The sequence below is a fragment of the Chanodichthys erythropterus genome, chromosome 21 (genome assembly GCF_024489055.1).
Source record: "Chanodichthys erythropterus isolate Z2021 chromosome 21, ASM2448905v1, whole genome shotgun sequence".
NCBI lineage: Eukaryota > Metazoa > Chordata > Actinopteri > Cypriniformes > Xenocyprididae > Chanodichthys > Chanodichthys erythropterus.
In genome coordinates, this window is record NC_090241.1 from 15,583,953 (window position 1) to 15,599,141 (window position 15,189).

The 15,189-nt window shown below is 37.3% G+C and overlaps 1 protein-coding gene across 1 annotated transcript in view; it reads right to left on the reverse strand.

Moving 5' to 3' along the window:
• Window positions 1-15,189, reverse strand: part of usp43a (ubiquitin specific peptidase 43a) — a 111,932-nt gene that overhangs the window by 70,140 nt on the left and 26,603 nt on the right. The window contains exon 3 of the mRNA XM_067374086.1: window positions 6,078-6,181. Within this exon, the coding sequence (XP_067230187.1) occupies window positions 6,078-6,181 (104 nt within the window). The remainder of the gene's footprint in view (window positions 1-6,077; window positions 6,182-15,189) is intronic.

A 15,189-nucleotide genomic window follows, 5' to 3' on the forward strand; every position in this document is an offset into this window, starting at 1 on the left:
CTCTCAAGCCCGCCGGCCGCTTCGCACTCAAGCCCGCCGGCCGCTTCGCACTCAAGCCCGCCGGCCGCTTCGCACTCAAGCCCGCCGGCCGCAACGCTCTCAAGTACTCCGGTTGCAACGCTCTCAAGTTCGCCTGTGTCTACGGACAAGAGGGCCGCATCGCCTGTGTCTGCGGACAAGATGGCCGCATCGCCTGTGTCTGCGGACAAGATGGCCGCATCGCCTGTGTCTGCGGACAAGATGGCCGCATCGCCTGTGTCTGCGGACAAGATGGCCGCATCGCCTGTGTCTACGGACAAGATGGCCGCATCGCCTGTGTCTACGGACAAGATGGCCGCATCGCCTCATCCTCGGAAGAGGAAGAGGAGGAGGAGGAAGGCTTCTTCCGTTCTTCCCCCTCTTATGCCCAAGCTGCTTGCTCGGCCGGCGCCACCTGCGCTTCTTGCCCTGCCAGCGCCACCTGCGCTCCTTGCCCTACCGGCGACATCATGACCCCATGGAGATCCCATTCCCGGCTGCCGTTAGATCTCCAATGCACCCACCCCCCCCCCTCCCTAGCTGTTCCTTTATGTCGCGAGGACGCGCCTTCCGGGAGGGGGGCGTTATGTCACGATCACAGTCTGTTCCTGTTCACTCCGGACTCCATTTCCCATAATCCTCCCTGTCAATCACATGCACTCACTCCACCAATCACCTGTTGCCACATACAGCCATGCACACTCCACAATAATCACCACACCCAGCTGATACGCATTACCAGGACTATAAAAGACTCACATACACACCACCTCACCGCGAAGTCTTGATTCCTTGTGACAATTCTGAGCGTTTCCTTGTATCCTGTCTGCCTGTGATTGATCTTGCCTGTTCCCATTTATTGACCCGTTGCTGCCTGTCCTGACTCTTGCCTTGTATACTGTTCTGTGAATGATATCCGCCTGCCTCGATCTACTGCCTGTGCCCTGACTACGATTCTGCCTAACCCTCTGCTGTACCTGTTTGCTCCTGATTCACCCTGCCTGTACGACCACGCTTACATTTTATAAAACGCTGCTTTTGGATCTTACCATGAGTCCCGCTTCGTTACACTCAGACTAATTTTTTGCTATACTGAGGTTTAAGCACTAATAAAACTTCATATTCATGAGCTGCAAGACAAGAGGAATCATAAAACTAATGATCATTTAATGATGCAGTCTTTATGAAACTTAGGGCATGTTTGCACAACAATGATGTACTAAAAACTAAAGTTTTTCCCTTTTGCTTTTTTCACATATAGATGACAACATTGTCAAAACAATCTCCGTTCACAAGGATCCACAAAAACTAAGACTAAAAACGCTGTGTTATGCATGCCAGGCCAGTAGTTGGCGATGTCACTTTGCAAAGAAACACTACGCACCTATAGACACGTAATGTGCATGACGTCACCGTTTTCACAAATGTGTGTTTTTGTTGTTAACATGGAGATGATAATGGTATCGTTTTCAAAAACTTAAACTGAAATCCAATTTTAAAAACTTGCATTTTCAGGTAGCCAAAATACTGCTGTCATGTAAATTAATGGGCAAAACGCATAAAAAAGTTTTCAGTTTTTAGTTGAAAATTGTGTTGTGTAAACGGCAATTTAGTGACACATTAAAATCATAACAATAATCATGATGCTGCTTAACTGTACATCAGCAGCAAAAATAATCACAAATATTTTGTGAATATTCAATACACTGCCCAACATTACTACAGCTCTAACTTGGCAAGCGAATATTGTTATTACTGCAGCACAAACCACCATTAAGTAGACACAGAAAACTGCAACTACAGTAGTCCGAAACTTCCGCACTGTAAAGCATCTTTATAATCAAAGTCCTTGAGGATATTCAGTGTTTTGAGTTTTATTTTTTTCCAACACCTATGGAGCACAAGAAATGCTCACAGCTGCAAATAAACAATGAATCCAGATTTTAATGACCACATCATATACGCTGCTGAAGTGTTTTGTCTACCTACATTTCATATCTTATCATAGATAAACCACCACAGGCAATGGCAGATTGACAGACAGATTGACCTTAATTATATTAACAAATGCTGAAAGCAGATATCACAGCAGTGTTTGCGTGGCAAAGATATGAATAAACAAGCTGGGTGCAATCTGAAATGTTAGTCATTCTACTCTCTGAAGTTAGAACAGCCAACACAGCTAATGGAATTACAAAATGAATCCATGAAATCAAGAACTCACTGAGAAGCGGAAGCTTTTTTCTCGATTGATGAAAATTGCTGAGTCTATTTCTACCTGCCTTTCTACTTGGCGAGGAGTTCTGGGAGTCTAAATGTGAGTGGGCATGAAGCTGGGCAAATTGGGATATTTATGAAGAGCTTTGATGCTTTAGAACGTGTAGCATTGAAGAAAAAAAAACTAATTAAACCTACTCAACTAACTTTTGCTCAGTTGAAAACGTAATATTCAGCATTTACATATTGCTCACATCTGCAGAAGCAGAAATGCCGTTGGCGAGAAGGTCTTTGTAACACCAAAAATAGGTGAAAATAATGCTCTCGTAATATTTTCTATAGCAGACTGTGTGATTTACTAAGGATTACTTGATCATTTTCACTCTGCAGAAAGTTCCGGCGCAGATGTTTCAACAGCCCTGCAGCCTGAGAGAGACAGTGAATAGCATGAAGCCTGCTGTTTTCTGGAGAGCTCACACAACATGTGCCGGATGAGCCCATTTGTATGAGGGGAGTCAAACTCTCAGCCAAACTGCGGTACAGATGATAACCAGTCATTTTCTTCATTTATGGATATCTGAATAAACCATGAACACGAATATTTAAGGAATCTGCAAGAATTATAGGCTAAAAATATTACTAATTAGTATGCAACTAATATATTGAACTTAAAATAAAAAATTGTGTGACCTAATGCAATTAACTAAACTGCAATTGACTGCAAGTTAATTAGTTTGCATGAGCTGTGTTGATCAAATTGAAGGGATGCCACTCTGATCTGTTTGTAACCTACAACAAAAACTCAGTGAATTCTGCATTTTCACAAGGCAAAACACCAAAATTTGCCATAAATAAATAAGAGAAAAGACCATGAGCTCAAATGTAGGGATGCCATTATCGTTTCTGCTTTCAGTACTGGAGAAATTAAGAAAATACATTTCCTTTTCATTTCCATGTTTTTACTTCCTATGTTTAGTTCCTGTTTGCTTTTGTTTCCTTAGTTACCCTTGTTAGTTAACATAATAATGAATCAGTCCCATCTGTGCCATGTTAAAGGGATGATTCACCCAAAAATGAAAATTCTGTCATTAATTACTCACCCTCATGTCATTCCATCCAAACCCATAATCTTCAGAACACAAATGAAGATCTTTTTGGTGAAATATATAGAGAGCTACGCAAATGAAACTCCATAAAAAAGTCCATAAAGAGATTGTAAAACTAATCCATATGTATTGAGCGGTCTTCTGAAGAGATACGCTTTATACACTGAACAGATTGAATTTAGGCTTATATTTCACATATAATCCTTCATCAACTCACACATCAGTTATGGTAAATGGAAACGGAATCATGTTTGCTTGACATGCGAGAATCAGTGAGGTTCATTCTCGTGTTACACAGCACATTTGAAGTTCCGGAAGAGGTTTGTTCTCACAAGTAAAGCAGGTTTGGTTGAGCTTTTGTTTAGGTTCACTGATCAATGTTTATATGTGAATAAAAGCCCAAATTAAATCTGTTCATCATATAAAACGGTCAAGTCTTATAGTTGTATGATCTCTTTATGAACTTTCTGAAGCGTCAAAGTTTCAGTTGCATAGCTATCTATGGAGGGACAAATGTCTTACAGGTTTGGAAAGACATGAGGTTGAGTAATTAAAGGTGCAATATGTAAGAATGTTGCAGTAAAATATCCAAAAACCACTAGGCCTGTGTTATATATTTTGTTCACTTGATTACTTACAATATCCCAAATGTTTCCAGCTATTTGTAAATCGTGAGAAAATTGCAATTTTAACCAAGGCTCCGGGACGTGTGAGGAGTCGCCTGTCAATTGCGTCATACCCCGTTACCCTCCGGGTAATCCGGTTTTATTTTGTAGAAACCATGGAAACACCAAAGACACTTTAATATTTACATGTTTTAATAGACAAGGGAATAACTGTTTGGTTACATTTATACACAAAAAACTAATTGTTGTTCTATAGCTCAACACGTTTAATCTTATTGTTTAAATCTAATTTTCTTGATTTTTTGCGAGTACCATGCTTTACCATGCCTCAGAGAAAAACACTACTTTGTGAAGTAGCTAACATAGCATCAGATGCAGCTTTATTTTTAGTAACAGTAATACAGATTTTTCTCCATCATACAATACGTTTTAAAATTAATTGCATGCCATTTATCAACACAAGCCATCCAGCATTTAATATGATATTCTAAAATTGATCTAGCTTACTGCAGCGAACGCAAGGGAGTACATTTTCAACACACTCAAATGTATTTAATATGATAAACAGAGCTGCATTACCTCATACTCATGACCAGAAAAGCAGAAGCGGCGCCGGCGATTGTGTCATAAAAGTTCCGCTGCTTGCGAGGCTTGTGTTGCGCAATCGCTCCAGTGGACAGAAAATATTACATATTGCACCTTTAATGACAGAATTTTCATTTTTGGGTGAACAAACCCTTTAACCTCTTGTTAGCCTGTGTATATACCCCTGTGTGTTAGTCCTTGATTGTCAGTCATTTTCTTTACATCTTTGTTGTAAAGCCGTTACATTTCCTACTGGATTAATCTCATTGTTTGGATTTATGGTTTCTTGTTCGTATGTCTTTTTTTTTTTGGTTTTGTTAACAAACTGCTTGCAAAAAGATTCTCGCCTCTCCTCTTCCCTGCTAATGGTAACAGTTGTGTAGTTCACACGGCACGTGATTTAAAATTCATTAAATGATTTGGGTGAAACAACATTACACATTTTCTTTTCTTTCTTTTTATAATTATTTTACATTTCAGAGAATAATGTTAATTCTGTTCGTAGTTTTCTTAAAATAACCAAACAAACAGGTACAAATAACTTTATTGGATTAATAAGCAGTATCAGTAAGAGGAGTAATAAAATTAAAACCTTAAGTAATTTGAAGTAGTAATACCATTAAAATGATACCCATCCCTACTCACATGTGAGCAAACTGTCCCCTCATTGGTCAATAAAAGACATTTTTAGATAAAAACTGTGATTGTTTGCTGTGATACTTTGATTTGAAGCATTTGAGTGTGTTTTCTGAGTTTATATAAGTCTACATCAGTGGTTCTCAATAGGGACATTCAGAGAACATGGGACAAAGCTTAAATTTGCAACTACTTGCAAATGAATCTGGTCTGCAGCATTTTAACATTGTGTGTACATCGGCGTCTGCTTCGCTTCAACAGCTTGAAGCACCTTTTTACTATCTCCAATAAACAACAGCAGAAGTCATTATTTTCCTAAAGAGATTTGAATGAGAGCTGTGTGGACTTCCGACTGTATGTGTATGGTGATTTTGCAGATCTGATTTGTTTGCATGACACATTTTATCAAATCTATTAGTGCAAGGGGAAATTCATTAATATTTTTTCCACTAAAAGTTATTATTTAAACACTATATATTTGGGAAATTGTGATTATTGATTATTAATACTTTTCAAACACCCTATTTAATGTAACATTTGATTTTAGGGGTTTTGTTCTAAACAACAGCAATATGATATGTTAATGTAAATGTTTATCATGTTACAGTTGACAACAATATGTGAAAAAATATTCACAGTATGATTTTTGGCCAAATTGTGCAACCCTTCTATCTAATTATCAGCATACAATGGTCTTTCTGTATGTATAATTGCATGCAGGTTGTTACATGCTACTACAGTATGATGATAACATAACATAACACACTGTATACAGTACACAGTCAAGGACGCCTAATACCACACAAGTGTCCCAGTAGATTTCAAAGCTTAGGCAGACAGATAAAGGGTGGACTTTATCTTAAATTAAAGACTAAAGGGTGTGTCTGACCTGTACTGAGCTTGGAAGTGCTCCTGAACGAAACTGTGTCGAGTTCCAGGCTGCTGTGAGTTTGCTGGGCCGGGGCATGAACTCTCTTCAAATTCCACAGAACCCTGAGACATGCAAACAGAAGGAATGAATGGAAAATATATTTAGCTGTTTTTCACATTGGTTTGGGATGTATATCTATAGATTACACAGGGAAAGTATACATAGATTAGACAGGGAGGGTTTAAAAAAAGCATTTCGATATTGCAGTAAAATGTTTCAATACAACCGTCTTTTTTTTTTTTTTTTTTTTTTCCTAGATTTTAGAGAAATACAAGCCATGAATTAATCTCTAACTGATATATAGACAGATATAAAGCCAGTGTTACTTAATTCCATTCATAGACATTTTATTGCCACTACAGAGATAATGACACAAAACACATGAACATTGATAAAATTAATTTGAATTGTAGTTCAGAAAGTTGAGGATTGGTTAATTTTTACTAAACTGAAGTGTCAGGATGTGGGCATTATGGAAGTTCATATATGAAAAAAAAAAAAAAATGTTATTCATATAATTGAGGGAGTGAATTAATTAATTAGATGCTACTACAGGGGCCATTCTGAGCAGTCCATAATCAAACTTATTTAATTTTCATTTTTATATTGCATGAGATGCCAGCAATACTTGAACCACCAATTTTACTAAGAAACTTGGCAAAAGGTCTAAACCCACAATGAAGACACACCAGCAAGTGTGACAAGAAATTTAGCTTTAAGCATTGAAAGATGATCAAAATAAGGCTTTGTAGAAAAATAATATACTGCATTCACAGACATTATTTTCCTGATGGGATTAGAATTCCCTGAGGGCCCTTAAAATATCCAAAAACAGCAGGTTATGCAAGGATAAACACAGACATGTTCGATTTGGATGGGATTAAAATCATGTCAAGAACATCTCGAATGTACCTAACCTCCTCAGGGACAACTAGTCCTCCAAACAGGGATTAAGACATCCAGGGAATTATGGGAAGCAGTCAGAGAAAATGAAATTTTAGTCTATACAGAGGGAGGAGAAAAATGAAACAGTCAGTATGATAAAAGTCATCTGATTCTTCAATGCAAATCCTAACTGTGGAATTAAACATGTCCTTTCTATACTGGAAAGGAGGGAGTTGAATTGAAACCTAAACACACACACGCATTAAAAAAAAAAAAAAAAGAAAGAAACTAGCACCTTTGAGGAACTAAAAGGCATAAAGAGTGCTGTCAGACATTTGTGCTAACAATGCCATATTCACACTGAGACTGAGGCAACAACCCTTTCCCAGTGCTGTTATAAATCAAGAGTGAAATAGGAAACATTGTTTGTAAGAAGAACTCTTCAGAGAGAGATTGAGCATAACTCTTAATTTGGCAATGGTTTCTTTCCCTATTCATATCAGATGAATTGTCAAGCTTTTGGTGCACATTTGAAGAAGCACATTCTCAAATCTGGGTCAAAAGCCACTTAGCTGGACTCTAGAACAAAGAATAGATGCCTCAGTGACAAGACTGGGCAGTATTTCTCTCTCTCTCTCTCTCTCTCTCAAAATGTTTTTTGACCAAATACAGAAATATGCTAGATATAACTTGATAATGTTGCTTTAGGTGCTGATAGTGAGGGTCTAAAATAGCACTGATCAGCTAGTAAACACACATGATGTGTAGAAGAAAACTACACACCAGGAGAACAAAAACCACAGAGGAGTGCAGTGCACAGTCAGAAATATAACAGAAATCAACTGACGATGTCTGGAGAACATTACTACAACATTCCCATAACATTATCTAATTTCCATTCTCTGGGAGCAGTAACTACAAAACTCTAAAATCAAAACTGTTTAAGGCTTTTGTCACAAAAAACTCTATGATTAAAAATAATTCAAATTTGACAAATTTCAAAAGGATAGACAAAGTAGACATCTGCAGAAATAGAGTAACTATTTGTTGTTAAGGAAACCTCAGATGACCATATGTCAGGAAATAATTCAAGACCATGTACCTATTTGTTTGTCTCATCACAGAACTTGGGATGAGTTATTGCCTTTAAAGAGATAGGAGGTCAAAAAGATACCCATCACCAGCATCAGCAAAACAATACAAACTGCTAGACCACACAGACACTCATGGGTATTAGATATCAGATTGTTTCATTCAGCAGACAAACTCCAGCCCAAGGACTCGTCCTTGCAGAGGAACTGATGCTGTTAACAATGACTGACCTCTGAATTATTCACTGAAGAGTCACCGAAGATGCATGTGAATGTCTATTGAACATCACTGTCTTCTATGGATCTTTTTTTTTTTTTTTTTTTTTTTTGATTAAGTTAAGTTTAGTTAAGAACATCTCTCTCATATAAAGAAAGTTGTCTCTTTGTTGAGATTTCAAGGACTCAGGTGTACAGTAAGTAAATGTTAACAAATAAGTGTGAGTGAAGAGCTGTGAGCTGGGGAAAGAGGCCTAAGGCAGTGGTGAAAGAACTGTGAGGAAATGGGGAAGAGTTGTGAGGAGGTGGCAGAAGAACTGTGAGGAAGTAAGGAAAATAATTGTGAAGATGTGCGAAAGAGATGTTTGGAAGAGCCCTTGCTGTGAGGAAGTGTTATGGAAATCAGAGGAAATAACTGTGAGGAAGTGGGAAAAGAGTTGTGAGGAAGTTGGGAATGGCTACATGAATAGAGGGAAGAGTTATGACAAAGTAAATGCAGATGTGTGAAAAATAGAAGGAAGAGTCATGATGGATTGAGGGAATGTCCATGGTAAAGGAAATAAGGGAAGAGCTAATAGAAAGTGAGGGCAGAGTTGTGGGGAAGAAAAGAAAGGGTTGTTACAAATTCAGGAAGATTTGTGCAGAAGCACAAGGAAACGTTTTGAGGAAGTTGGGGAAGATGTATAAAGAAGAAAGTGAAGAGCTATGAAGAAGTTACAGAAGAACCATGAGGAAGAGAAAACAAGGTTAAGAGTAAGTGATGGAGAAGCTATGAAAACATTGGGTAAGCATGAGGAAGTGGAAGAAAATCTGTAAGGGAACGAGGGATGAGTTGCAAACCCAGAGAGATAAGGAAATGAGGAAGAAGTTGTGAGCAAGTGAAGGAAGTGGGGGAGAATTGTGGGAGAAAAGGTGTGAGGAATTAAGGAAAGAATTTTGAAGGTAAGAGAAAAAAAGTTGAGGAAGGAGCTATGGAGAAATTAGGTAAGAGTTGTGAGGAAGTGGTGGAAGACTGCAAGGAACTGTGGCAAGAGCTAAAAGGAAGGCGAAATGTGTGAAGCGTTACGATGCAGTAAAGGAAGGATAGTGGAAGAATTGGGACAGATTTCTGGAGAGGGAAGCTGTGATGGCTGAATTTTCGGCCACACATTGAGAAGGGTAACTCCGCAATATACATTCACAACACAGTACGCATTCACTTCATTCATGACGCATATTTCCCTCACACATCTGTATACATTTATTAACACATTCAAGTTTTTTTTCTTTGTTTTGTATTTACTCTTTAAGTTTATAATATAGATTCAGGGTTTGTTACATGTAATGAGGACGCTACACAGATTTGATTTGATCATATTTGTAATGCTTTATTTACTTTAGTACTTCGTTCGTTAGTTTGGAGTGCACACTTACTGGCTTGCGTTGTGCTATTCTCATACTTGTTTCTTTGAGTTTAAGTTCCCGGGATGGCATTTGGATGCATGACGGCGGGGTGTGCGTCCATCCGTTGCAGCGGTCTTGACTGGCAAAAGGCTGATGCGCGCTCAGCAGTACAGATTTACGGCCTGAGGGTGCCGCTTGCTGATACCAATTAGAAGCTACGTCATGGGGGGGGGGGGGGTGACGGGAATGAAATTTGGTTTTGATTTTTCTTCTTGTGTTTGCTTTTAATATTCTTTGTTTTTTTATTATTTTGGTTTCATTTGGTATTATATTTACTTCGATTAACGAATTGTGAATTTATTTGTTGATTTATAAAATGTTGATTTGTATGTTTCCCCTGTCTTGTTTAAGTGAGCTCACCGTTTGTCTTAAATACCTGGTTTTGTCTCAGTTACAGGGTCAGTTTTGTTTTGTTCAGTTCTCTTTTGTTAATCCTATGGATGGAGTTAAAGTTTTTTTTTCTGACCTTAGTTATTTGTTAAATTGATTTATTTTTGTATTTTTCATTTTTTTTTTTGGATAAAATAAAACTTTTTCTGGTTGGAAATCCTGTGTCCTTCTGCCTTGCCATAAGGCTTTCTCACAGAAGCATTATATGATAGTAGGGCTGTGTGGAAGTAGGGGGGAAAGTTGTAAGGAAGTGGTTCAATATAACAGTGAACTGTGGGAAGAGATAAATGGGAGGGTTGTGATGGAGTGAGGAAATAGTTATGAGGAAGTAAGGACAGAAGTGTGAAGAATAAAAGGAAGAGTCATGATAAATTGCGGAATTGACCATAAGGAAAGTGTGGACAGAACTGTAACAAAGTGACGAAGAGTTGTGCACAAGGAAAAGGATGTGCTTTGAGGAAGTGAGGGAAGAACTATGAGGAAAGAGTTTTGAACAAATGAAGGCAGAGACCTGAGGAAGAGAGGGAGGATTTCTGAGGAAGTGAAGGCAGAGCTGAAGTGGGTGAGAGTTGTGGGAGAAAGTTTTTGAGGAAGAGAGAGAAGAGCTGGAAGAAAGTGAGGGAGGAGCTGTGAGGAAGTGGAGGGGTTATAAAGAAGTTAAGTAAGGACTCAGATGAAATAAAGGGCTGAAATGAAAAGTGCATGAATCACTCTGAATCTTCAAATTCTTTTTATCCTCTACATCCATCTGTCTGCCCACGGAGGACAGTATGAACGCCCTCCTGCATGTGGAGCTGGATGTTTGTAAGGAAATCCACTGAGGTTCACAGATCTCTGCTTCCTGCCTTATTTCTCTCTTCCTCTACCTTCCTCTTTCAGCTGAAACATTCTTGCAACAAATGAATCAGAAATAGGTCAAGTATTTACCTACTCTCACAGAAGCATTACTCCAAGAAGTGTCTGAATGACCGTTTAAGAGTTAATAAAAGTTATTCCTTTCTGGTCAAGAGTTTAGAACTTTCTGTACAGCATATGGCTTTGAAATCTATAAAATAGTTTTTAAAACTTCCCTCTTTTTCTGTCTCTCACAGTAAGAACAAAGACTGTTGAAGTTGACAAGAAATAAGGTAGATTTTTTTGGCATGGAACCTTTTCCCAAAGACAGCTGTCAGAGGTGCATGTACAGCTATATATTTCATCCAGCCTCTTATACAAATATATTGCAAATAAGCCATCATTACTGGTATAAAATGTACAAAATGTACAATTAAATAACACAAAAAAAGTATGAATTACAAAAAATAAAATATCAAATATAGAGTTAGAATATATTTAAGCAAAATGTCTTAGAGGAATTATAAATCATGGCAGGTTTCATAGCAAAAAATATAAAATTATGATTGTATTAGTATTTATTTATCACCGATAATTAATTTTAGATGTAATTCCAGATTATTTATTATATTATTATATTGCATATAATATTGCATATGTACTATTAAAGGGTTAGTTTACCCAAAAATTAAAACAATGTCATTACATTACTCACCCCCATGTTGTTCTACACCCGTAAGACCTTCTTTCAGGTTCGGAACACAAATTGAGATATTTTGATTAAATCCGATGGCTCAGTGAGGCCTCTATAGACGGCAATGCCACTGTAAAACTAAAGATCCAGAAAGATACTAAAAACACATTTAAATCAGTTCATGTGAGTTCAGTGGTTCTACCTTAGTATTAAAAAGTGACGAGAATACATTTTGTGTGCCAAAAAAACAAAATAACGACTTTTCAACAATATATTGATGGGCCAATTTCAAAACACTGCTTCGGAGCTTTACAAATTGTATCAGTGATTTGGATCTCCTATCAAACGGCTAAACTGCTAAATTCACATGACTTTGGCGCTCTGAATCACTGATCCGATTCGAAAAGCTCCGAAGCAGTGTTTTGAAATCGGCCCATCACTATATTCTTGAAAAGTCGCTATTTTGTTTTTTTTTTGGCATGCAAAAAGTATTCTTGTCACTTTATAATATTAAGGTACAACCACTGAACTCAAATGAACTGTTTTAAATATGTTTTTAGTACCTTTATGGATCTTGAGAGTTACAATAGCATTACTATAGAGGCCTCACTGAGCCATCGGATTTAAATCAAAATATCTTAATTTGTGTTCCGAAGATAAACAAAGGTCTTAGGGGTGTAGAACAACATGAGGGTGAGTAATAAATGACATTATTTATTTTGGGTGAACTAACCCTTTAATATATTTAATGATTATCTATTATATATGAATATAAGTTTAAGACATTTGAAACATGAACCCTAAAAAAAATAATTACAAACTAACTAGTTACAAAGCAAAGTGTGCAACCCAGTTGGTTAAAAAGTAATTGCAAAAATGGCAATAAAAAACTAGTATAATTTGTTTGCAGACAACATTATAACATTTTTCAATATGGCCTACATGTCCAAAATTGTTACTTTTGGGACCTATGTACAACTTCTGTATTTTTACAACTAATGTATTTTAAAAATGTTGTCATTTCGAGCAAGATTTAAACACAACCTCCACTAGAAATATTGCTCATGCTCAGATAGACTGAAATCCTCTGTTGTTAGTCCACTTCCTCAACAGTCCAGTAAGGGCAGTTAATTGGTGTCCTTCAGAGCTTTTTCTCTGTGATCACAGGCATTTAAGGACTGTAAAGAGATTTCTGCTCAACTCTGTGATGCATAGGGCACTTTCTTTACCAGAAACCCCTTCAAGAACCTTTTATTCTTCCATCAGTTGGGCGGCACCAACAGTCATGTGAAAAGAAAAGGTGGGAGGTCAGCGAGAATGGAGAAACAGACAGAGAGGCATGTAAAGGGGGATGAAATGCTAGTCTTGCAGGAAAGGGGCTGACTCACAGCTATTCTTTCAGACACACATAGCAGCTGCTAATTCAGGCTATTCAACCGGGGCTTACGGTATCACAGCAAACACTGGGACTCACAGGATAGGAAAAACCCTGACAGGCATTTCACTCTAACAACCCTCTATCTCTGTATTTGTTTATCCATATGGCACTTTATCTATCTCTCCATTTTTCCATTTCTGCATTTCAATTAGACATTCACAATCCCTCTCTCTTTCTCTCTGACTCGTCTCGCTCTCAGTACTCACTCTCAGGGCTCCCCAGAGGCTCTGATGTTCTGGGTTTTTAGTGATTTGTTATTCATTTAGAGAGGTCACGCATCTCTTTTCATCCCCAAACACTGATGTTGAAAAACATTCCGGGACTTTTATTACATCACCTGGCTTGCATGTCTTGAGTCAAAGAGCAGAGTAGAGCAGGATCTTCCTGCCTTTACTCACTCGGCCTAACACTACGAATGGATCGATCTTTTACTCTGTTCATATTATAGTGGGATAGCAAGTTAGACGGATAGAAGGATCTCTGTATCAATGTTTCCAACATCACTTTTCAGCAGAGAGGAAGCATGTGAGTTGCAGGCTGTTTTGTCAAGTCAAGTCAAATTTATTTGTATAGCACTTTTCAAAATACAGTTTCGAAGCAGCAGAATATACAGAATGCTTAAATGCTTAAAAATGGTTTTAAATGAACTTAGATCTAGCTATTTTGCATTTTTATTTATTATATTGTATTTCGTGTAGCAAATATATCAGTGCCACAGTGTCTTGGACACACGCCTGAGCGTGCAAATGTAATTAAAGTCGTAATGAAACGGATCTGTCGTTTTTACTGGAAAATCTAATTATGCCATTTTGATTAAACATAACAAGGTTTTTAAAATTTCTTTAAAAAGTTAAACATAGACCTGAATTAATAATTATAATAAGATCTAGAACATGTATTCACAAAACAGGTGAATTTTCATTTCATGCCATCTTTAAGAGATATAAATGGTTACACTTTACACTAAGTTTTTATTTGTTAACTAGCTATATAGTTACCATGAACTACCAATAAACAATACTTCTACAGCATTTATTAACCTTTAATTAATGTTAATCATTTACTAATACATTTTTAAGATCAAATGTTGCATATGTTAACATTAATGCACTGTGAACTAACATGAATAGGATTTTTTTTAAAGTGTCCTGTAGTCAATAATTTTATCCCTTAAAACTCATATTTGATCACCAAAATGACATATATAAAAAAAAAAGTTCCTGTGAAAAAAATTCTTCATGCCTTAAAATAGCTTGAATGTAACTCTACTACACTCATTTAGTATAAGCGGATCAATGAATATGCAAATTAGCCCCACCTCCACTCGCTCATGCCATCTCAGAGATCCACTCAGTCAACTTACTGAGGTAAAAGCTGCACAATGGTATCGCTTTTTACAACATCAGACTCATAATGGTAATTAACGTGATTAGCCTTTTGCTTAACTATGTCATCAAACAGCTAATAATGTGTTGCTAATGTTACACAAACCATGTTCCCGTTTACCATGTCAGACAGCTGCCTTCTAACAGTCAGTATCAAACGCTTAAACAACTCAGACAACAGAGGAGAAATGCATACAGTTCATCATATTATAGTAATATACATCATACACCCGCTATATTGCTAAATATACGCGATATTTCATATCAACAGAAAAATATACCAGGATAACCTGGCTTCTCTCGAGACTCCCCTGCTAGTTTGTGTTGATGATATGCTAAAGTCTGCCCTGCTGGAACATTGACATGATTGGTTACAAGGTAGTGTGTGAAGTCACAGACACCATTGTTTTCAAACTGTGGGTCTGAGACTGCCTTTTTCCCCACAGGTTGTAGCTACAACAAAACATATTTTTTTCTTTTAAATTATTACATTTATCATGCTGGTTATATATATATATATATATATATATATATTTATTTATTAGAGTGGAAATCCATTTACTAAATAATGTTATTTTGACTGACTGCTTCATTTACACTTTAATTTCCATTAGTAATGTCTTGGTATAGAGACAAGAAAATTTTCATTAATGACTCACCCTCATGTCGTTCCAAACCCATAAGACCTCAATTC